The following is a 25,702-nucleotide window of genomic DNA, read 5'->3' as shown; positions in this document are numbered from 1 at the left end:
TAATGTTAACTAGTCAGCCGAAACTTAGCTTTCTTATATTCTTCTAACCAAAGCTCCAGTTTATATTTTGATGAGTTAGAGATCTTCTTGGATATGTTTTTACATTCCTTCATTTTAGAGTTTTCCTTTTGATTGGAACTGCAAAATAAACAAAATCCCAATTTCATGTGAGTTGATTTTAGAGTTATTCATTAGGTGACACTTTTTAGAATTAGGATCAAAATTCTTAAGCAATTAAGGTGAGTAATCTAAGGAAAATTCCCACTGGACATTAACTTAACAAGTTTTAAGTAGATGTGAAGGTTCATTTCCAAATATCCAAGGAAGAAACACAATAATAAGAACATGAACTGATTGTATTCAAGCTTCAACTCAATTAAACCGAATAGAAACACATTCTAAAGGAAATGAACCGATTGAAAACATCAAATAAACAATTCAACTGATTAAAATCAAGAAACAACAACATTTTACCGATTGAAATCAAGAACCAATGAACAAGACATGTTTTAGAATTTGATATGGAATAGAAATGGAAGAAGAAGATGAAAGGTCAAAAAACTTATGTGGTTGAAAAAGGGAAATGATTCACGCCACTTGGAAGGTGAATAGACTCCAAGATTAGTGAAGGTTGTCGCCACTTGAGAGCTCCCAAAGACTCACAAGATAAGACTAGGAAAGGAGAAACAAGTCTCACAAATTCTCACTCAATTTGAGTATAGTAACTTTAGTTCAATTTTAATGTTTTTTTACAAGAGCCAAGCACCTCTATATATAGTGTAAAGGGTCGGTCATTCATCAAGGCAAAGGTGGAAAAAGGCAAATGAAGAGGCATTTGAAAATGCCGCCCAAACAAGTCACATACTACATGGAAAAGTGTGACTTTGCTACTACTTCTCGTAAGTCCTATACTCCTATTCATACTTCCCTTTTATGTTCTATTTTAAATATACTCTAAAGAAATTACAAAAAGAGACATTAATTGATGCTCGTCTCCTAATGCTTGTGCCCTGCTTCTAGTAATCCTTTGAGGCATGATGGATGATGAAAATCATGTGTTGGGCTTGGGCCTGAGTTTGTGCTTGGGCTTTTAATAGGCTTGGGCCTCAATGTTAAGAAAACTAATAGGAAGAGCTTCAAGTGTTTTGGTCCTTGACCATTCCTCCTATTAATGGTATCTTCTTTTGCTTGTTGAGATGACCCTTAAAAGTTGGCATTCATGGTCATCTTTTTATGGATTTGGGTCGTATCACAATTAGACGCATATTTGCAAATAAATCCTTAAACAGACTTTACGTCTTCATCCTCCTAATTATGTGGTTGTGTGTGGATGGGGCTCTAACATAGAAAATGGAGAAGATGAAGTCTTGAGAAGAGAGTCTACATTTTGAAGAATCTTTCTCTCTTCTTAGCCTTGTAAATATGTGAAAAACTATAGTAGAACAGTCAAATATGTATAATTTTATTACATAAATAATAAGTCGGCAAAGAACACTCAAATAGAGACTCGAAGGAAGTTGGCCTAACCTCTCCCAATCTCTTTTTGCTAGAGCCTCTCAAAGCCTAGTGAAACTCCAAGGAAGTTGGCCTAACCCCTTCCTTAACCTGACACAAAATATCATGTCGTTCTTCACCTATTCCTCTTCCATTTGGTACATCAAATTGCTTATTATTTTCACTGCTCATTCATTTTCCAAACACAATCTAGAACGGATTGCATCAGAGAGTACCTCTCAAGTTTCCTTTTCTAAACTTGGGGAAAAGTTCAAGTTCTTTGTTGAGTCTTCCGCTGACGCTCTCGAACGATGCTTCCATCATCTCCTTCATCCACACTCTTTTACTCATCTCCTTCATTTATACTCATTTTGATGTGAGTTGTTTTTAGGATTGCACATTTTATTGGTTGCTCTTTGTTTAATATTTTTTATTTAGCAATTATGGTGAGAACCCTAAGAAGATTCCCCACTGAACATGAACTTAACCAAGTGGTTAAGTAAGTGTGGAGATTCACATCACAAGGGCAAAGAGAAAAGACAATTATATGGTGACAAATGATGCAGCAGAATTAGAGACAAGGAACAATTAAAGAAGAAGAAAAAAGTAAAGAACAAAATTAAAGATTAGAAGAAGACATGTATGGAATGGAAGGAGGCATAAATAAAAGATAAAAAAAAGGAAGGGATGAAGAGATCTTAAGGGAAGAACGGAAGTCACACCGCTTGGATCATAGGGACTCTAAGATGAGTGATGCAAGAGCTTCCACTTGAGATATTACCCACCCAAAATAAGACCCAACATGATGTGAGTTGATTTTAGATTGACACATTTTATTGGTTTTGTTTATGATTTTTTATTTAGCAATTATGGTGAGAACCCTAAGAATATTCCCACTGGACACAAACTTAACCAAGTGGTTAAGTAAGTGTGAAAGTTCACCTTAGAAGAGCAAAGAGAAAAGACAATTATAAGGTGACAAATGATGCAACGGAATTAGAGACAATGAACAATTAAAGAAGAAGAACAAAGTAAAGAACAAAATTAAAGATTAGAAGAAGACATGTATGGAATGGAATGAGGCGTAAATAAAAGATAAAAGAGGAAGGGATGAAGAGATCTTATGGGAAGAAAGGAAGTTACGCCACTTGGACTAGAGGGACTCCAAGATGAGTGATGCAAGAGCCGCCACTTGAGATATTACCCATCCAATATAAGACCCATATAACTTGAGCCACCACTTGAGATATTACTCACCCAAGATAAGACTCAACATGATGTGAGTTGATTTTAGATTGTCACATTTTATTGGTTGCTCTTTGTTTATGATTTTTGATTTAGCAATTATGGTGAGAACCCTAAGAAGATTCCCACTAGAGATGAACTTAACCAAGTGGTTAAGTAAGTGTGAAGGTTCACTTCATAAGGGCAAAGAGAAAAGACAATTATAAGGTGACAAATGATGCAGCGAAATTAGAGACAAGGAACAAGTAAAGAAGAATAACCAAGTAAAGAACAAATTAAAGAGTGAAAAATGATGTATATGGAATGGAAGGAAGACATAAATAAAAATAACAAAAGGAAGGGATGAAGAGACCTTATGGTAAGAAAGGAAGTCACGCCACTTGGAGCAAAGGGACTCCAAGATGAGTGATGTAAGAGTCGCCACTTGAGGTATTACCCACCCAAGATAAGACCCAGAGCCGCCACTTGGGATATTACCCACCCAAGATAAGACCCAAATAACTCAGATTACTCGGACTCACAAATTCACTCGAGCAGAGTTTCTTTACTTCAAATTTTAATGTGTGAATACATGGAGGAAAGCACCCTTTATATAGGAAGGAGTGACTTTGAGGGAAAGATGAGTGAGGGTAGAAAAGGAAGGGGGAGGGGTTTCCTAGGGTGTTGACCATGGTCAAAACCATCCCTTAGGCATAGCTTCTAGAAGCTAAGGCTACATTCTAACCCTAATAGACTAGGCACAAGCTAAAATGATAAATACACCCCCTATTATGCTAAATGAACCTACTCTAACCTATTCTATTATTTTGACCTCCAAAGTGAGCCCAAATTATTTACATGTTTTTATGGAAAACAAGAAGGAAGAACTTCTAATATTCTGGTTTGTATCTGGTTTTTCATCTACTGATGCTTTCTCGAGGTTTTGTGGGGCCTGACTTTGTATACTGGGATGATTGACCTATTTGTGAAGTGCTTGTTGGGTCCTTAGTTATCTGCTGGTTTGTATCATAACATGAGAGCTCACAAGTCTCACAAAATCACTCTTGCAGAGTTTCTTTACTATTCAAAATCAAGTTGAAAATACATGAGGCAAGACACCCTATTTATAGGAAGGGGTGCCTTGGTGGGCAAGATGGGTGAAGGGTAGAAATGGCAAGGGAGAAGGGCTTCCTAGGGTGTTGACCATGGTCAAAATCGCACCTTTAGGCATAGCTTCTAGAAGGTAGGTTAAAAATCCTAATTCTAGGTGCCTTGTCTTGAAAAAGTGGGCTTGGTACAAACCCATTTCGCTAAGTACACTCATTTTTATGCTAAGTGAACCTACTCTAGCCTATTTTGCTATTTGGACCCCAAAAGTGAGCCCAAATTATTTACAAACATGTTTTTGTCTTTTAAGAAGACCAGAAGAAACAATAGTTGATGTTTTGGTCTATGCCAAATTCTTCTTCTAATGAGATCCGTCTGATATTTAGTGGGGCCTTGACTTGATTGCTGAGATGACTGCTCATAGTGCGAATTGTCTCTTGAGTCCTTGGTCATCTTCTTGGCTACTTGGATTGTATCATGCCCCCCAAGTTGGAGAGAATTCGACCTCGAATTTAGAACTCCTACAAATAACATAGTCAGTTTGTTCACATATAAAATATTGCAAGGTGGAGTAAGTGAAGTAAACTTATGTCCATGAAGCATTGGGAGTTCATATGGGTAAGTTCTGCATACAAACCATTTTTGGAAAGAATGTTTGGGGATGAAATGACTTTTTGAAGATAATCCTCTTAGAAGGTGAGAACCTTTACGAGGTGTTTGAATTGCATCCCAAAACTTCTTTGTCCAAGATGTCAAGTATTTAGATTTATTAGGTAATGAAAAAGACAAGGAAGAAGAATACCTTGGAGGTGCAGTTTGCATTCTGGCACGGGTCAACATGATTGTTTTTGCAATGTAAGGTGAGATATTGTGACCCGGTTTATCTTTTCTTTCTTTATCTTTTTCATTTTCTCTTTTGTTTTTCATTTTTATTTGGTCTTTATTTACCTCTTTTTGGAGATAGAGGTTTCAAAATGATCTTATACCCTTGGAAGGTTAAAGATATTTTATTAGTAAGGCCATCATGTAAACTTTTTCTATCAAATTGTCATGGCCTTCATAATTGAGTAGGTCCTCTGTTGCCTCATCCAGATCGAGGTCTGATTAGAGTCTGATCGTCATCCATATCTCTGTTAAAAAAATTAGGTAACAAACATTAGTTAATCTACATCGAAAAGAAAATCATATAAAATAAATACATAAAATTCTAAATGTGTATTATAAAAAATATTTCTAAATTTATTACCATAGTGGGTTAAATGTTCATATGTAAATTCATTCATTGTGGTCTTTACGGGTTGCATGTTCATCATCAACTACATCGTTATCTTTATTAATTATCATTGGTGTGAAAGAACAGGGTGACCATTTTCAATATCATCTATGGTCTCCCCTTGTTTTTTCCCGTGTAAAACGATATACCAATGTTCTGACGTGGGATCTTTGACATAGAAAACCTGAGATGCTTGTTGAACCATTATAAATGTTTCATCTTGATACCTTATCTTTCGAAAGTCCACTAGTGTGAGTCCTGATTCATCAATTTTAAGCTCACTTCTATTGTCAACCCATTTACACTTGAAAACTAGAACGGAAAACTTAGTATAGTCAACCTCCCATATCCCTTCTATAAACCCATAGTATGCCATTGATCCAAGTACAGGATTTGTATCCTTCGAAGTGGAAAACTGCATTGACTCGGCTTTAAGAGTAACACCAGAATTTTGAACTATACTCTTTTCATCCATAGCCTTCGTGTAAAATATACAATTGTTCACTTCGTACGTTATACAAAAAATGACATCAAACTACAATCTAGCAATCAACCAGGAAAAGGTCTCTGATGTCATTGAATCCTTTAACACCTCGTCTTTAAACCAAGGCATGAAACTTCTATTATGTTCCATCAAGACCCATTTCTCTACTTGTCTTGGGTTATTTGCCTTCACAATGGCTTTATGAGCATTTATGTAAGGTATAACTTCATCTATGTTATTCAATTTATACAAATGTGCTTGCAAGAATTCTAATCGAGATTTGCTTACAATGTGTACACCACATAAAAATTTACTTGTAGAACGCCTGTGGTGCCATGAATTAGCTGGAAGACCTATTGGATTTGCTTTTGACATGTACTCTGAACAAAATTCAATACTTTCTTCAGCTATGTACCTTTCAATCATTGAAGCTTCTAGACGATAATGATTTTTCACATAACATTTCAAAATGTTCATATACCGCTCAACAGGATACATCCATCTTAAGTACACTGGTCCACACAATCTAACCTCTCTTACCAGATGCACAACAAGATGGACCATGATGTCAAAAAAGATGGAGGAAAAAACATATCCAATTCACACAAGATAACAACAATTTCATCTTAAGTTCATCTAATTTTAATGGATCAATGACTTTACAACAAATGTGATATGAGGTTATTTTAGGATTTTTCATTTAGGTGACACTTTAGATTTATGATTGAAATTTTAAGACAATTAAAGAGTGAAAACCTAAGGAAAATCCCCACTGGACATTAACTTAACCAAGTGGTTAAGTAGATGTGAAAGTTCATTTCACAAAGGCAAAAGGAAAACAATTATATGGTGAAGATGATGACAAATATGGTGCGGAAATTAAAGAAGTAACACAAGAATAAAAGGAATGACCGAATGTAATTCAAGGAAGCAAAATAAGAACATGTTTATGAATAGAATGGAATGGAAATGGAAGGAAAATATAAAGGAAGAGGAAGCTTATGAGGAATGGTTTTGAGATGGTGAGCACGCCACTTGGATGGTGAAATGACTCCAAGATAAGTGAAAGATGTCGCCACTTGAGAGCTCTCACACACACAAGATAAGACTAAGACTAAGAGGACAAACCTCACTAATCATTCACACACAAAAATATGTAGAGTAACTTTTCTCTATTTCATTCAACTTGTAAAATACACTGGGTAGGCCTCCTATTTATAGGTGAAGGAGCCTTGGAGAACAAGCTAAAAGGGTAAGATGGGAAAAGGGAAAAAAATGGGCAACCTTAGGGTTTGACTAAGTCAATTCCGCATCATTGGCTTGTCCTTCTAGAAACTAGGTCAAAATGCCTTCCAAAAGGGCTAGGAACAAGTTAAAATGCTACCCACACCACTTATTATGCTAAAGGCACTTTATTCTAGCTTATTTATATTATTTGGACCCCTCAAAATAGCCCAACTTATTTACAACATTTTCTAGACATTTAAGAAGACCAGCAGGAAGAATTTCTGATATTCTAGTTTGTAGCTTCTTCTTCTGTTCATGCTTCCTCAAGGTTTGGTGGGGCTCGGCTTTGTATATTGAGATGAATGACCTTTTTGTGAGGTGCTTGATTTTTCCTTAGTCATCTCTTGCTTGCTTGGGTTTGTATCAAGATGGAAGCGATGAATGAGCACAAACAAGTTATGGTATGTCTAACATTTTTTGGTAAGATCCCACGAATAGCTACCAGCAACAATTGTTGCATCAAGATGTGACAATTATGAGACTCCAACCCAATTAACTTCAAATCTTGCATTGACACTAGGCTCTTCACATTTGAGGAATGTCCTTGTGGCTCTTTCACACCCTTTAGACATTGACAAAAACTTAATTTTTTTCATCTTTTGACATGGTGTAACAGGCTAGGGGCAAATATGTACGCTTACCCATTTCTATCGGTGCCAACTCGCCTCGTATTTCATCTCAATCAAATCTGAACGAGCATCTAGACCATCATTCATCTTCCCGTTAATGTTAAGAAGTGTACCAATTAAGCTATCACACACATACTTCTCAACATGCATTACATCTATACAATGTCCAACTTCTAACCTCGACCAGTACGGAAGATCAAAGAAGATTGATTTTTTCTAACAAATGTTTATCACAGATGACTTCTGTTTCGACTTACCGAAGGTGTGGTCTATGTTATTTACCTTTTCATAATCCACAACACCAGTTAATGGAGTTGGTGGACTACTAGTCTTTTGATGTCCATTAAAGGTTTTTTCCAAGCTCCGGTAAGGATGATAACTTCTAAGAAACCTCTGGTGTCGAAGATACACTGTCTTTCTTCCAAGTTTCAATTGTTGAGAAGCGGTGTCTTCTTCGCATATTGGACATGATTTATGACCTTTAACACTATACCCTGATAAGTGACCATGTGTCGGAAAGTCATTGGTGGTGTAAAATAACATGGCATTCATCTTGAAAGTTTCATTAGAAAATTCGTCAAATACTTCAACACCTCGATCCCACATTAACTTCAAATCTTCAATTAGGGGACTTAGATAAACATTAATGTCATTTCTTGGCAGTTTCAAATCAAATATCATCATAGACAACATCATGTATTTTTGCTTCATGCATAATCCAGGAGGTAAGTTATAAATAACTAGTAAAACCGGCCATGAACTGTGATTCGTACTCATATAACCAAACGAATTCATTTCGTCTATAACTAAACCAAGTTGGATATTTCTTGATTCTTTACCAAACTCTGAAAACTCATCATCAAATTTCTTCCATTGAATAGAATCAACTGGATGTCAATACATGTCATCACATTTCCTCTCATATGCATGCCATCTAAAATTCTTAGCATCGTTTGGGTTTGCAAACAAAAGCTTCATCCTTGGAATGTTGGGAATATACCAGATAACCTTCATTGGGGGTCCATGCTTTTCTATCTCTTCAATAGTATCATAATCCTTTTGTTTCAACTTATAACGTGATAACCCACACCTCGGACAACTTTTCAACAATTCAAAATCTTTCCTATATAATATACAATCATTATAACATGCATGTGTCTTTTTATACTCCATACTCATTGGACAAAGAATCGTTTGGGCCTCATAATTACGATTATGTAGAGTATTTTCCTCTGGAAGCAACTGAAGCAATTTCGTGAAGCTTTTATCAGTCCATCCATTTATTGCCTTCAAATTCATCAATCTTAACACCACCGACAACCGTGTGAAGTTAGTTGATCCAGGATACAATGGAGTTTGTGCATATCTTGACATACTTCCATATCCATGCGCTTTTGCAAAAGACTCAGCTCCAACATCATGAATCATGTCCTTCAATCGATCATCATCTACATCATCATGTACCACATCATCCATGGTGGACCCCACATAGTCTTTAGTTACGGAAACACGTGGTAAATTTAATAATTCACCTTGCCATGTCCAAGTTAAGATCGAAGAAACCCATCACATAGAAGGTTCACCCTGATTTTCTTAATATCCAGTATCCTTCCATTCAAACAGTTAACACACGGACACCTAATCTTTACTCCACCATGAACACTATTATTCGCGTTACATTGCGCAAATTGTATAAATTCTTCTACTCCTCTTTCGTCGTACTCATCACTTATGCGAACAAAATCAATCCAATTTCGATTCATTATATTCTGTAATAGTCATTCAGGTGCTTTCTAATGAGTGTTCTATCTCACATTTGTCGAGGGTCGAACACCCCCGGACTCAATACCAACATGTATCAATTGTCGAGGGTCGAACACCCTCGGACTCAATACCAACACAATAATTATATTCTAAACTAACAACTAACATAATATAAATTAATAATAAATAAAAATTATAATAAATACTAAATATACAAATTAAAAATCATTAAATTAATTATAAATATTAAATAATATAAATCTATCTACCATCTAATAATTAAATAATTCTATTCTAACCTAAAAACTAAAAATAATATAAATTTTCAAAATACAAATTATAATAAATAAAAAATTAAAAAATTCATAACATTCAAAAAAATTTAAACACCACCAACCTTGTGCGTGAAGGCAACGACAGCGGTAGCGGAGGCGGCAACAGCGACAGAGCAAAGCAAAAACCCAAACAAGCAACGACGAAGGCAATGAAAGAGAAACAAAAAAGTTTATTTATTATAAGAGAAACGAAATAAGAGAAATGCAAGAAAAAGAAAAAAAATAAGAAAGAGAGCAATGCAAGTGGTACTTCGAGCAATGCAAGAAAAGAAATAAGAGAAACGAAAAGCAAAAAGCATCTCTTCTATTTAAACAAATACAGATATCGATTCTGTGAGCTAGCCTGCTACAGATGATTAATGGAAGAAGAAGATAATGAAGCTCGCAGGAGAATAAAGGAACACCAGAGCAGAAACAGAGAGAAAACGTGAAGCGCCAAGAAGAAAGCATGTATGAAAGCGTAAGTGGCGTGCTTCAGAGTTAGGGTAAAAATGATTTAAGAATGCGACTATTTGTAATAACCATATTCTTAAATCATGCGCTTTGATTTAAGAATGCGGCCATTAGGTAAAGCCGCATTCATAAATGAAGTTAATTTCAAAAATGCCACTGCATTTTGAATGACAACGTCTGATTGTAAAAACGCATTAAATAAATAGTCGTTGTTTTTATATTTTGCACTGGTGCATATTCCTCGTGTAGTCTTTGTTTAGAACCGAGTAGTCTATCACTCCTCTTGAGGTTTCTTATGGTAGCCTATCACTCCTCTTGATTTACTTCCCCTTCTAGATATAACCTTTTATTACATAAGGAAGGAGTGTCTAGATTTGAGTTTATCAAGAAGTATCATAAGAAGGTGAAAGACCATATTGAAAAAAAAAATAAAAAAAAAATATGTTGACTGTGAGGATGATCTTGATATCTGGAAATAGGGGCTACTGATTGTGAGGATGATCTTGATATGGGATAGATCCTGTTCAAGAGCGATAGTCTTATGAAGGACCACCTAAGATACATCACATTGGGCTTTTGATAAGGTAGGCTAGGAGGATTGAAGAAGAAAAGGCCTCCAAGAATAAGACTTTCATACTTTGGAGTGTAAATAATAAGGACTTCTCTTCTTTCTTCTTAGTCTTGTAGAAATTGTATAGGTGTTAATTCCCTTTGTAATTTTGTAGGGCAGATGTGGGCCTTGTTTGGGCCTTAATTAGGTCTTCAATTAAGCCTTGTTGGACAATCAACCCTAGTCGAAACCCTAGTGATGGAATCATATTCTAGCGTTAGTGAAAGACTCCCAAAGAACTTTAAACTGTTTCCAAAGTTTCAATACTTCAAAGGAAGGTTCCTTGGTGAAGAACCTAGAAGAAGGATCCTCCCAATTTTTAAGTGACTTTGAAGAACAAGAAGATAACCTAATATGTAAGTTCAATTCTTATTCATTTTCAAAATGAGTACAAGTGAGGCCTCTATTTATAGCTAGAGGAGCTTTATACACATAATGATCTAGGTGATGTGGGACTAATTATGCACAGTGCTGTTGGACATAGAAAATTCGTCACCTCGTGTAATGCAAGCCCCACATTGCTCAATTTTTTGATTTTACAAGTCTTTGCAAGATATAATGATTATCGGTTTGTTGCTTGGCCATGTGGGTGTGTATTAGGCCATGTAACTATCCTCTTAGCATTTTTAATTAAGGTTTTGACTTCTCTAATAAAGAGGGTTGCATGTTGATTCCTTAACTTAGGACTTTGACTCCCAAATCACACCATAATTAGGTCCAAATTAAGCTCACTTATGCATCTATTTTTTGTTGAACCAAGTGGCGTTCAAGCTTTGAAGAATCCAAACCCTTTGAAGGATGTTGCAGCCTTGGCTGAGCTTGTTGTTGCTGTGCTGTTTTAGTTTAGTTCTGGGGTAGTTTGAGTGTTGTAATCCACCTCTTGATCGAATCTAAAGCATAGGCATTCTCCATCTTTGTGAAAGAAAAATGTTTTTCAAACTAAGTTAAAACAACCGATTGTTTTGTCGAAACAATCAATTGTTTATACTTATATGTTTTGAGAAAAGATTGAAAACTATTTTTCAAATGGTTGAGCTGTTAAAACCAAAACAACCGATTGATTCGAGGAAACAACCGATTGTTTGTTTTGGGACCATAACAGAAAAACTGTTTTATCTTTGACTGAGCTTTAAATGATTTAACTGCTTACGCTCTAGTCATTAAATGCTTTGACCAATCATTAAATGCAATTTAAGACTTTGTTAAGATTTGATAACAAACAACATCTTTGAATAAATTCAGAAAAACAGATTTGTAAAACAAGATTTTGAATACAGTTTTTGAGTTTTTCAAAGAGTTGAGATTGCTAAGAGTTTTTGATTGATCAAAGTGTGTGGAATAGGATTCTGCTTGTATTGATTTCAGATTATCTTCTGTAACAAGTGTAATCCTTGTACTCTGCTGAACAAGTTTCGTTTCTGTGTTTGCTGAGATTAGGCTGTGTGTTCTTGAGGGGATCAAGATCAGCAATCTTAGTGTTGGTGTGTTGGCCAAGAGGAGTGTGTGTCTTGAGGTGTTCAAGGTCACTTTCTTGGTTGTGGTGTAAGTGATCAAGTTGTGGTTGCTTAGTGGATTTCCTCAGGGTTTCTGAGAAGACTGGATGTAGCTCTGGATTTTGAGTGAACCAATATAAACATCTGTGTGCAATCTCTCTATCCCTAACTCTTTAAATTCAGTTTTGTTTGTTGTTTGCTGGTATAAACAACCGATTGTTTCTGTGAAACAACCGATTGTTTTTCTGGTACTGCTTTTTTTTATTGTTGTTTTGGCAAACTGAATTTCTTATCAATTGTTTCTTGTGATAATTTCATTCTTGTTTTAAAAGTTTGCGAAAACCCTTTTTAAACAATTCACCCCCCCCCCCTCTAGTTTAAAGCCATCCATTCTAACAATTGGTATTAGAGCTTGGTTCTTGAAAGTTATTCAAGTTGATCCTAAAACTATTTTTAAAATGGCTGATAGACTACCTTTTGGGGAAGGTGCTTCAATTAATACACCACCTCTGTTTTGTGGTTTGAACTACCAATTTTGGAAAGTGAGAATGAAAATATTTATGGAATCACTTGACAAAGGAATTTGGGATGCAATTGAAAATGGTTCTTCTGTCCCAAAGTTTGAAAAAGATGGATCTTTCATTGAGAAGTCATGGTCTCAATGGACTGATGCAGAAAGCAAAAAGGCCAAATTCGATTGCATTGCCAAAAATAGTATAACCTCTGCTTTAAATTCTGATGAGTTTTTAAGGGTCTCTCAATGCAAATCATCAAAAGAAATGTGGGACACCTTGGAAGTCACTCATGAAGGAACAAATGAGGTGAAGAGAGCTAGGAAGCATGCTCTAATCCAAGAGTATGAGATGTTCAGAATGCTTAAAGGAGAAACAATTGATAAGGTGCAAAAAAGATTCACGCACATCATCAATCATCTCATGAGTCTTGACAAGACCTTTGATAAGGAAGAGTTGAACATCAAGATCTTGAAATGTCTTGATAGAGCAAGGCAACCTAAGGTAATTGCTATTTCCGAATCTAAAGATCTAACATCATTAAGTGTTGCTTCTTTGTTTGGAAAGCTTAGGGAACATGAGTTAGAGATTAATAGACTCAATGTTCAAGAGAGTGAAGACAAGCACACAAGGAGCATAGCCTTAAAAGCCTCCAAGCACAAAGGAAAACAAGAATCAAGTGATGAGGAAAACCTTAGCTTGCTGTCAAGAAAGTTCAGCAAATTCCTAAAGAGAAACCGCAACAAAGACAACAACAAAGATAAGTATGGAAACAAGAAATCCAATGATTTTAATTCTAATAACTATACTTGTTTTGGTTGTGGTGAGCAAGGTCATATAAAGGCAGATTGTCCAAACAAGAGCAAGGAGAAAAAGCCTAGTTACAAGGAAAAGAAAGGCAAGACAAAGAGAGCCTACATAGCTTGGGATGAAAATGAGGTGTCATCATCAAGTTCTTCATCAAGTGAAGATGAGAAAGCAAACATCTGCTTGGTTGCTGAAGATGATGATGAATCTTGCAGCTCAAGTGAGGTAAGTTCATGTGCTTCCTTGAATGAACAAAATTATAGTGAATTACTTGAAGCTTTTCAAGAAACTCATGATGAAGCTAATCTATTGGTTCTTTCAAACAACTGATTGAAAGAACTTAACAACTAGCTGGAAAAGAGAGTGAAATCACTTGAAGATGAGATTGAAAAATCTAAAAATGATTTCAAAATTCTGGAAAACCATTTAAAAAATGCTTCTTGCAAGTGTGACACTCTCATTTGCAAAAATTGTGAAAATCTTGAGAAAAAGGTTCACTATCTTGTTGAAACTGTGGACAAGCTTTCAAAGGGTAAATCTAACTTTGAGAATATCTTGGCATCTCAAAGCTGTGTTTTTGGAAAGGCTGGTTTGGGTTTCAATCCACAGAACCAACAAAATAAGTTTTCAAAAAAAAATTCAAGAAAGCCAGTGAAACAACCGATTGTTAAATCGAAACAACCGGTTGTTACATGCGTTTATTGCATGAAAAAGGGCCATTCGGTTAGATTCTGTAAAATAAGAAAAAAATTTGTTCCTAGAGGCTACATGAAATAGATTCCGAAAGGATGTGAGGTTCCAAATATGAAAAAGAAATCTATTGAACCCACATTTGTGAAGGGACCAAATCTTGTTGCTTGAACTCATGCTTGTACAGGAATTCTAAAGAATTGTGAAGGACTAAGTCATGTGATCAAGTTCTTGGAAGAAAAATACCATCATTGAAGCTGAATCAATGTTATGCATCTGTCCAAAGGACCTCAACAATGAAAAGAGGCTTCTTGATCATAAAGCACAAGGCTCATTGAAGAAATAACAAAGGATATAAGACCTTCCTTTCTCTGTTCTTAATTTCTATTTTTAAAAGTTCTTACGCATGGTTAAAAATCTTCTTTAAAATGCTTAATGTCATTTGCTTTGAACTCTTTTTGCTCATGGTTAAAATTCAAAATCAGTTTAACTGTTGCAGAAAAACAACCGATTATTTTGAGTCTGACAGCACTGTGAAGAAATCAATTTAATTGCTATTTTGAATTTCTATCCGTTGCAGATCAATTCAAAGAGAGAATCTTGGTCAAAGAACCTGTGATTGAAAGTTGATCACGTTCAGAGAGAAGTTACAACTGTCATAAAGGAATATATTCCAAAATCTTGGAAATTCAAGAGCCTTAATGACTAGTCAAAGATCACATGTGAAGACCATGTTTTTTTCAGCTTTTTCTGACGTTTTCTATGCAGGGCAGAGTCAAGTCCTCTCTCTCTGAAAATCAGGTACCCACACATATCATTGAATGCTATTTGATTCTTTTTCTGCTATAAAATCTGGTGCAGCTAATCTCTTCCACAAGAACAACCAATTGCAACATCTCTTGCAACATCTCTTGCAAAAATATGTGAAGTGAGCTCTTCTCTGTTTTCTTCTCTGCCATCATGGAATCAACTCCTCCCACCTCAAAGAGAGTCAAAACCAGGGTTGTAAGGTCTGGAGGAAGGCTAGAAGGCTGGTTTTCTGGAGACAATGATCTTATTGAGAGGTATAGGTATGAAACAAGTATCAAAAAGATAAACAACCCCAAGGTTGTGTGCTTTGATTGGCTGACAAGTCAAAAGCTTGATAATGTAAGGAGGTTGCTCAAAGATCAATCTCTCAGAAAGTTCCTGGAGATGAAGGGAAACATTTACCCAGATTTGGTAAGGGTGTTCTACACAAACCTAAAGTTTGAGGGAAACAATCTAGTTTCTCATGTGAAAGGTGTAGAAATGGAGATAACTCATGAAGTATGGACTGCTATTGCTGGTCTTAAGTTCTCTGGGCTTAGAATCAACAAGGGAAACCTTGGTGTAGTGGAGGATTTTAACAAAATCCAATACTACAAGAGTTGCTTGAAGAATCAACATGCTCAAGTGAGAACATGCAAGGTTGGAGGTCTAAAGCTTGATGAAAGATTGCTTGCCCTCATTGTGACTTGGATTCTAACTCCAAGGGGGAATAATCATTCAGTGCTTACTGAGGAAGATCTGGTATATATTTTTTGTATCATGAAGAAGATCAAAATCAATTGGATCCACATCATCAAAGAGCACATGTAAAAGGCTATGAGGTTAAGTGACTATCACTATCCATATGCTATTTTGGTATCTAAATTTCTACTCTATTTTGAAGTGAACCTTGAAGATGAAACATCTAAGTTGGTCAAGTCAACTCAAGAGTTGAACAATAGATCACTCAGCAAAATGGGTTTTACCAAAGTAGGTGGCAAATGGATAAGCAAGGATGGTGACCTTGGTGCCTCATCTAGTGGTGTTGCTGATCTTGAACAAGATGAGCCTGCTGATATGGATGTTCAACATGAAAATCCACCTGAAGATTATCAAGATGCTGGACCAAGTGCTGGTGCTGGAAATCAAGAAGAAAGGATGCAAACCATGTCTCCTTTTGAGAGACTCATGGTGAATAGGCTTGATAGCTTTGCTGAAAATCAAAGAAACCTCCATGATCTCTATGTTAGTAATTTCCAGAGGATTGACAACAGGTTTGACAACATGGATGCACGCTTCATGACTCTAGATGAACAGATCGAAGTTGTCCAGAATCAAATCTTTGGTCTACAGTTTGCTGATGATGATGAATGAAGAAAAACAATTGGTTGATATATTGGAACAACCGATTGTTTTTTTAGTAGTTATATATGGTTTTTAAAATTCTCCTTCTTTCTGATGTTGCTGCTTTAATTCTGATGTAATCAAAACAATATCTTGTTTTATCTCTTATCTTTGTCTATTTGTGAAGACAAATAAGGGGATATATATATATATATTGTGTTTAAATTTCTGTTTTTTAGTTGTTAAAACAGTTTGGATGAGTAAAACCTTATAGGTTTTTGCTCTTATATTTGTTTCTGATATTTTGCTTTGAACTTTAATTCTTATATCTGTGTTAACCAAATATCAGAAGTTATATGCTTTGTTCAAAATTGTATCTTGCAGGAACTGCTTCAGATTCAATCAGGTACAACACAAGCATCAGGGATTTGTCTTCATCAAATAGGGGGAGATTGTTGAACCAAGTGGTGTTCAAGCTTTGAAGAATCCAAACCCTTTGAAGGATGTTGAAGCCTTGGTTGAGCTTGTTGTTGTTGTGCTGTTTTAGTTTAGTTCTGGGGTAGTTTGAGTGTTGTAATCCACCTCTTGATTGAATCTAAAGCATAGGCATTCTCCATCTTTGTGAAAGAAAAATATTTTTCAAACTAAGTTAAAAAAACCGATTGTTTTGTCGAAACAACCGATTGTTTATACTTAGATGTTTTGAGAAAAGATTGAAAACTGTTTTTCAAATGGTTGAGTTGTTAAAACCAAAACAACCGATTGATTCGAGGAAACAACCGATTGTTTGTTTTGGGACCATAACAGAAAAACTGTTTTATCTTTGACTGAGCTTTAAATGATTTAACTGCTTACGCTCCAGTCATTAAATGTTTTGATCAATCATTAAATGCAATTTAAGAGTTTGTTAAGATTTGATAACAAACAACATCTTTGAATAAATTCAGAAAAACAGATTTGTGAAACAAGATTTTGAATACAGTTTTTGAGTTTTTCAAAGAGTTGAGATTGCTAAGAGTTTGTGATTCATCAAAGTGTGTGGAATAGGATTTTGCTTGTATTGATTTCAGATTATCTTCTGTAACAAGTGTAATCCTTGTACTCTGCTGAACAAGTTTCGTTTATGTGTTTGTTGAGATTAGGCTGTGTGTTCTTGAGGGGATCAAGATCAACAATCTTAGTGTTGGTGTGTTGGCCAAGAGGAGTGTGTGTCTTGAGGTGTTCAAGGTCACTTTCTTGGTTGTGGTGTAAGTGATCAAGTTGTGGTTGCTTAGTGGATTTCCTCAGGGTTTCTGAGAAGACTGGATGTAGCTCTATATTTGGAGTGAACCAGTATAAACATCTGTGTGCAATCTCTCTATCCCTAACTCTTTAAATTCAGTTTTGTTTGTTGTTTGCTGGTATAAACAACCGATTGTTTATGTGAAACAACCGATTGTTTTTCTGGTACTGCTGTTTTTTATTGTTGTTTTGGCAAACTGAATTTCTTATCAATTGTTTCTTGTGATAATTTCATTCTTGTTTTAAAAGTTTGCGAAAACCCTCTTTAAACAATTCACCCCCCCTCTAGTTTAAAGTCATCCATTCTAACATTTTTTACATAAGAAAAATCCTAATCTTATACAATTCTCTACTTTTATTTTTATCTACTTCTATACATTTTTATAAGACTAAAAAGAAGGAAAATATTTTAAAATTCTTAAAATGTTGATTCTCCCTCCAAAAGGCTTTATCTTCTCCCTTCGTCTTAGTGAGTAATGTGGTGGTTGGATGGTCCTCCATCAGACCTTCCCTCTTGAGAGAAGGATTTTCAAGTCCAAATGATGTTAAGGACTGCCACCTTTATTTATTTACTTCTTTTTATCTTCCTCCAAGAACGCTCTTGATTAGCCTTGCTTGAACTGAGTTTGTGCTTCATTGCAACACTTTAAGTCCCACATTTCTTGAGACATGAAGTGCAAGGGTGTATGCCTTTATAAATGAGATCCCTTATCCCCTTTAAGCAATCACCTTTGAATAAGAATTGATTTCTCAATTTTGCAATCCTTTTATTCTTGAGGTCATACATGAAAGTAACTGGGTTTGTGAGAGTGTGAAAGAGAGAGAAAAAGGTGAGGAATTGAAAAAGTGGGTTCGTGAGAGTGTGAAAAGGTGAAATTGAGGGGGTACGGAAAATAATAGTGGGGCGGTATAAGGTAGAAAATGAGACGGGCTGGGGTACATGTAGAGAAAAAGAGGGTGTAGAAAGGAAAGAAGTGAAGGTGGGCTTAGGTGCGTGATGTAAGAGAGCGGGTGCGAAAGGGAAAACAGTGAAGGTGGGCTGGTGTTAAAAAGGGAAGTGAAGAAAAATAGAGCTGAGAAGAGGCAATTGCTTCCTGCACCATATCACTGCACCCGATTTCAGCGGAAAAGACGAAACTATCCTTAAAAAAAATTTCCGAAATATGTGTTCCGAATTTTTTTTTCCGGAACGAAATTTTATATTACGGATTTTTTTATCCGGAATGAGTTTTTCATTTTTTTTTTCCAGATTTTTATTTCCGAAACACAATAATCTCTTTTCCGGATTTTTTTTTCCAAAATGTATTATTTATCAATTCCAGATTTTTTTGTCCGGAATAGAATTTTAAATTTTGTTTCTGGATTTTTATTTCCGAAACTCAATAACCACTTCCGGATATATTTTCCGGAATATATTATTTTTAATTCCGGATTTTTATTTCCGAAATAAAGGACATTTTTGGAATTTTTAAAATTGTGTTGGGTGCAGGTTAAAAAGTGTTGGGTGGAGGGAGCATTTGCCCTGAGAAGGGAATCTGGGCTGCAAAAGGCAATGACAAGGATTTTTTAATTAATAAATAAATGAAAGAAAATTTATTTTATATTTTTTCTTGATATTTTTTTCTTTTGTGCCCACCTTTTTTACTTTCTTTTTTATTTTTTAGAAATACCGGGAAATTTTATCATATTAAGATTTTTTTTTGACCTTTTTGATTTTTTATTATTCTATTTAAAAGATTTTTTTTCTTTTCTTTTCTCAAAGTTTATTTGATCCAAATTTTATTTACTCGAACGAGATTGAGTGTTTGCAATTATGAATTAAGATACGATGAAAGTCTTTAACATTTATAAAACAATCCTTAATATTATCAGTTGTAATAGCACGTAAATAATTCTTACATTTCTAGTGTAACAACCATACAAAGGATAAAAAGATATAAAAAAAAAGGATATATTAAATTCTTATAATGGATGGCTAAAATAATAAATATTTATATTAGAAACCCGATTAAACTTAAAAGTCCATTTTTTACACAAGTGATGTTTTTATTTAAATATAAAAATAACAAATTCGATGAGTACAAACTAACAAACTTAACAAATACCACAACATTATTTTTCAAATGAAACAGTTACATTCAATTGAAACTACATAATCCCACAATAACATAAATATCATATACAATCATTAAATACATCCACACAAATCTTTATTCATGAATATATATTGATGAATATTATTCTTTTCCATCAAGTCTTTCTTCCAAACACGGTCCTATGACGATGTCCAACATATCAAATCACTCAAAGAGCATCTTGGTGATAGACTTCCTTGAGCAACCTATGGAAATCGTTATAAGATGATCCTCCCAAACTAGTGGCCTCTATTGCTTTCTTTTTCCACTCTAAACATTGTTGCTTCATCTTCTTCCCCTTTTCTCCCATTATCATTTCTTTCACAAGTGTTGTGACCTCCTCTCTTTTCACATCATCTTTAACATCCATTCCTATTCCCCAATTTGTGCATATGTACCTGCAATTTGTTTGTTGCTCAGCAAAGAAAGGCCAACCAATCATAGGCACACCTCCACATATACCTTCAAGTGTAGAGTTCCAACCACAATGAGTTAGAAAGACCCCAACTGATGGATGAGAAAGTACTTCATCTTGTGCACACCAACTTGTTATGTATCCTCTACCCTTCACCTCATCTAAGAAATCTTGTGGCAAAGGTGTGGACTCACCCATTACAAGATCTGGCCTTTTTATCCACAAGAAAGGTAGGTTACTATTTGCAAGTCCCCAAGCAAATTCTTTCAGGTGATGCTCTGACATCACAGCGATACTTCCATAATTCACATAAATGACTGATGAAGGCTCCCATTGATCTAACCATTTCATACATTCTAAGTCATTTTTCCAAAGATTTGACCCACTGGCCTTGAAGCCTCTGTCTTTATCAGGAAAATGCCTTCCTAACAACTGCAGTGGACCAATGTTATATATTTTTGGGTTAATGGCCATTAGAGCATTCAGAACTTCAGTTTCCAATTCCTCCACTGTGTTGATTATGATTGAAGATGATCTCATACATGTTTTTGCCTCTGAACCAAAGCAAATAAAATTCGTTTCATCAAGAGTGGTGGTTCTCACAAAACTTGGAAGATCTCTTATTCTCATATTTTTCATTCCCGATATCCAATCTAGATTTTTATCCAAGGACCCATCACCACTGAAACTTTCGTCTGAAACATTGAAAAGAGAATTATCATATAAGAAATCTTTCACAAAATTATACATAATGCAAATTTAAAGGTAACATTTATTCATTGATTAGGACTATATTTGAACAAACCTTTCTGTAATATATAGTTTCTAAAAAATGGTTATTAAATAAAATTTTACAAATTAAATAAAATCTAATTTATAATTCTTTTCTCCTCTACAAATGTTTATTATCCAAAACCTATGTTGGGAATACATCATATATAAAATTCACTTTTATTACATTGAGACTCATCTTATATCCTAATGGTATATTTTACCATTTATCATGCCTGAAGTTACTCTGTTGAAAAAGTCTGTGATATGCCACCGCTTCCAAATTTACAAGATGTTTCTTAAATTCAAAATATTTTTATTACTTGAAAATTATTCAATTTTGTTTTATTGTTTTATGATTATTTAATAAGGACAAAGTATGTATTTCAGTACGTCTCATAATCATCATGAGTCTTAGCATGTCATTCCAATATATCATTGTCACCACCCATTATAGCAATTTCTAAACTCTTAAAAAAATTCATAAAAAGAAATAATTTTTTTGTTTCATTGGGACCCAAAATATACCCAAGAGAAAGTACATCTAGCGAACATGTCTTAATTAAAACTATAAACTATACAACTAATGTATCCTTCATACTTTAAACTCAATTAACTTTCTAAAAATTATTATAATTTTTTCTATATTTGTTGCTATAATTTATATATTTATATTGCATAGATTACACGAATATATATATATATATATATATATATATTATATAATAACGTGTTGCATCGTAAATATTAATAGAGTAATAAATAATTAAAATAATACTAAAATAAAAATAAATTACCAATAATAAAGAAACATATGTTATTTTCACGTATTTTTATTTTTTTTATTACATATACTAGATAATTTGTTTTTCAATTTTCTTTCATTCTTTTTGTTATTTTCCTTTTCACTCTTTCCATGTGGGACATCAACTAAAGATAATTTGATAGTATATAAGTTATTTTTCGCACCTCCATATCTTCTTCCAGTCCTACAGGTTATTTAAAAAGGTTATTTAAAAAGATGTTTTTGTCCTTAACTAAAAAAGAATCCTAAATCCCACACACTTCACCTTCTTCCTAGCTTTCACCCGGTCACACTGCTAACACTCCATTTGTCTTCGTTCAAACTTTGTGGTGGTTCTTTTCACTGGTATTTGCTGATTTTTTCATTGACTTGAATCCTTTATTTTTTTTTATAAACTCTGAATAACAAAATTCGGAAGTTATTACCAAATTTAGAAAAGGTTTTCAGATTCTAAAATTTGTGAAAAACGTATTTTTTAAAATAAATACATTCTGGATTGGAGAATTAAAAAGGTATTTCCGGATAAAAAGGTTTTGAATTCTATATTTAAAATGTATTTGTTAAAAAATACATTTAAGATTTTTTTTAAATATATATATTATTTTAAAAAAAATCAGTTTGAAATAAAAATCCAAATATCAGTTTGATACCAATTTTAAAATCAGTTTTAAATCTAAAAGTAATATATATATATATATATATATATATATATATATATATATATATATATATATATATATAATATTTTTTAGAGTGCAAATTTGTTGTTGTATTTCATACAATGTGAAAATAATTAATAATATAAAGAAACTAACTTTTACATTTGCTATATGTTCACTGTAAAGTTAAGTTCAATGTTATATATAGATAATTGAATGTGAGTATATATTACTTTCTAATAAGAACAAATTGTGTATTACTTACAAGTTTATACACTACCCACATACTTCAATGATACATGTGTATATTTTTATTGATATCTACTTTTATCAATGTTACTAATATATACATACATATATATATATATTTAAATCTTTAATCAATACTTTTTTAAATAAATGATATTTATTTATTTATACATTTGAGTTTATATAAATAATTTTTTTACTGAATATATCATAAATTTTTAATTTTTTATATCATATTATTTATTATTACACTGAACAAAGCTTGTTGTCTATTAAATATACTTTTCATCTTCTATTATGTTGGTGACTGTTTGTTCCATCTTTAGTCTCTTTTTGGGTTTTGTTATGAGACCTTTAGTACATAAGGGTTTTAAATAATTTTTTTAGTTTTAATAAAAAATATATTACGTTAAAAAAAGTATTAAAAAAATTTAAAAATAAAAAATAATTAGTTATTATATTAATTAAATTAGATATTAAAATTTTATTAATATTAAAATTAATTTTTATCAATGATATTAATAATATTGATAGTAAAAATCTTGATAATTAATCAAATATTAATTTAAAAATTATTTATTAATAATAAAAATTAATTTAGATATGAAAATACTTTTAGTCTCTAACAATAATATTAAATTTAGTCAGTAATTAATTATTATTATATTTTTAAAATTGGTTTTTATTCAATTATTTTTTAGTAGTCTTAATTTTAAATTCTTTTAAATTTACAATTAATTTAAAAATGATAATAAAATTGGTATGGGAACTGATTAATAAATATGTAAATAATCTTCTATAATAAAATACGAATTTAAATTCCAATTTAATTATTTAAATTGAAATATATAAAAATTCAAATTAGTTTTTTATGCAAATTTAGAATTATTTTTAATTCAAACTATTTGAATTTATAATGCATTTTTATTGATTTTATTGTTCCAATTTTATGAGTTTGGTCAATAGCACATGTAGGAAAGTGGAGGGACAGAACAATCAATAATTCTCAGTCTATTCGACACTGATTTGTCTACATTCAACTAACTGTGCAAACTTTGTCCTTCTCCACTTAGTTTTCATCAACTCCTAATCTCTAATGAGAAACAAACAAGTATATAATCACTTTATACATATTTCTAGTCCCTAAAATTTGTAAATTTTAAATCTAGTCCCTATTGTTTTTTTTCAATAAAATTTGGTATATATTTAACTCTGTTATTACTTTATCTATTGCAAAGATATATTACCAAACAAATAAGTTATCTTTGAAAAAGGAAAGAAAAAGAAATATATATAAATAAATTACTTCAAAAATTGAATAAATATTATGAATAAAATATAAATGATTATTTTTCAACACCAAATACATAATAGATAAATATTTTTTTATAAAACTTATGTTAACCACATATTTCATACCCTAAACCCTAAAAAACAAATTTTATGGAATGGATAAGTATTTTAAGAACAAAAAAATTATGAAAAACTAATTACAAGATTCATAAAATTTTAAAAAATTAAGAAACATATTTTGTTATGTATATTTTAAATGTATTGTACAATATAATAGAAAGAATTGTTTGTTTGTTGGGTATAAGGACGTAAGATGGCGGCATAGGTTATAATTGAAGAAGAAAAGAAACGAAAATACTTGTCAAACTGTTCTGTTTTTTTTCTGTCCTTTGCCGGCTGCTGCTGGTATATTTTGTGCATGGTACATATATACTGTCTACACAATATATTTTTTGGTTGCATAAGGTTTTGATTAGATGACGAATTATATTTTTTTTTACGAGGATTGGAATATTTTTTAAATATTTTATATACAATACTTTTTAGTTAAAAAGGATTTGATTAAAGTTTAATAAAATTATATTTTTTTATAACGGTTGGAGTATTTCAAACACTAAATATTTTATATGTTCATTTATTTTATTATTATTTTTCAATAAAAAAAGATAATAAGAAAGAGAAAAATAATAACCTTGGAAGGGAATAATGCCTCTTTTGACAAGCTCATCAAATTGCAAATAACCCATCAAGCCACAAGCTGAGGCTGTCCAAAATTGTTGCTCAGCAATGTTCAACTCTCTTGCCACATTCCCAGCAAACCCCATCAGCCCATCATACATGATGGAGCTGACCACGGGCACTTCATGGGAAGCATTGAGCTTCTCCACAAGCTCTTTCAGAGGCACAAAACAATGTTTACTAGTTGAATCACACAGTGCTGCAATGCTTTGTGTTGCATCTTTGTCGGATGGGAGCAACCCATCTGGTATGGTCTCAAACTGAAAACCAGGTTGTCCCTTAACAAAGTCTTCTCCAAGAGACTTTACCAAACGCTTGTGATTGAACTCGGTGTTCACAAATGTTACATGGAAACCGCTGCAAAGAAGGAGTTTGCTTAGTTGCATGAAAGGGATCACGTGGCCCTGTGCAGGGAATGGCACGCAAACCACGTGACGCTTTTCAGAATGTGAAATGCTCATTTCTTCTTTTCTCTCTTTCTATGGAGAAGTGTTCAAGGTGAGGTTTTCATGACTCCTCTAAGCTTTCTCATTTATAGAACTACAAAATATACCATTAATTGAATTAAAAAATTAAATCCAACTTGTATAAAGATTTCAATGGATTATAATAGTAAATGAATTAAATTAAATTGAATTATTCTGATCTGTTTGAATTATATAAATTATTAATAATCACTATTTTAAAATATGAAAATAATTTTTGATTTTTTTTAATTAGTTGTTATATTGATTAAATTAAATAAAAATTAATAAAAAATTTATTGACATTTAAATTAATTTCTATTATCGATAAAAAAATTTAAATTAATATTTAATTAGTTACTAAGTTTTTAAATTATTTACATCTTAAAATTGGTAATCAAAATTTTAATAATTAATTAGACACCTATTTAATAAAATTAATTTAAATACTATTAACTTTTTAGTTTTTAAAATAATATATAATTTAATTAAATATAACAATTAATTATTTTTAGTTTGTTTTGTACATTTTATTTTAAAATAATATTTTCTAATATTATAAATTGTGATTCATTTTAGTTGAAAGACTTACATTTA

At 32.9% G+C, this 25,702-nt stretch overlaps 1 protein-coding gene across 1 annotated transcript; it reads right to left on the bottom strand.

The window, feature by feature from the left end:
- Positions 1–19,662: 19,662 nt before the first annotated feature.
- Positions 19,663–25,150, bottom strand: LOC137830980 (7-deoxyloganetin glucosyltransferase-like). The gene is made up of 2 exons (XM_090304070.1): positions 24,595–25,150; positions 19,663–20,821 (listed from the first exon to the last, which is right to left on the bottom strand). The coding sequence occupies exons 1-2, from the start codon at positions 25,100–25,102 to the stop codon at positions 19,881–19,883; spliced, it is 1,449 nt and encodes a 482-aa protein (XP_090160196.1). The 5' UTR covers positions 25,103–25,150; the 3' UTR covers positions 19,663–19,880.
- Between the last annotated feature and the right edge of the window lie 552 nt (positions 25,151–25,702).

Source organism: Phaseolus vulgaris, chromosome 6 (genome assembly GCF_051622355.1).
Source record: "Phaseolus vulgaris cultivar YP4 chromosome 6, ASM5162235v1, whole genome shotgun sequence".
Taxonomy (NCBI): domain Eukaryota; kingdom Viridiplantae; phylum Streptophyta; class Magnoliopsida; order Fabales; family Fabaceae; genus Phaseolus; species Phaseolus vulgaris.
Note: the sequence above shows the minus strand (reverse complement) of the source record. Positions and strands in the feature narration are given on the sequence as shown.

Bases quoted from the DNA above. Each gene is read 5' to 3' on its own strand.
- LOC137830980 (XM_090304070.1), bottom strand. From the start codon at position 25,102: ATGAGCATTTCACATTCTGAAAAGCGTCACGTGGTTTGCGTGCCATTC. The intron at 20,822-24,594 runs GTTATTATTTTT...TCAATGTTTCAG, and splicing joins AGGCATTATTCCCTTCCAAG to ACGAAAGTTTCAGTGGTGAT.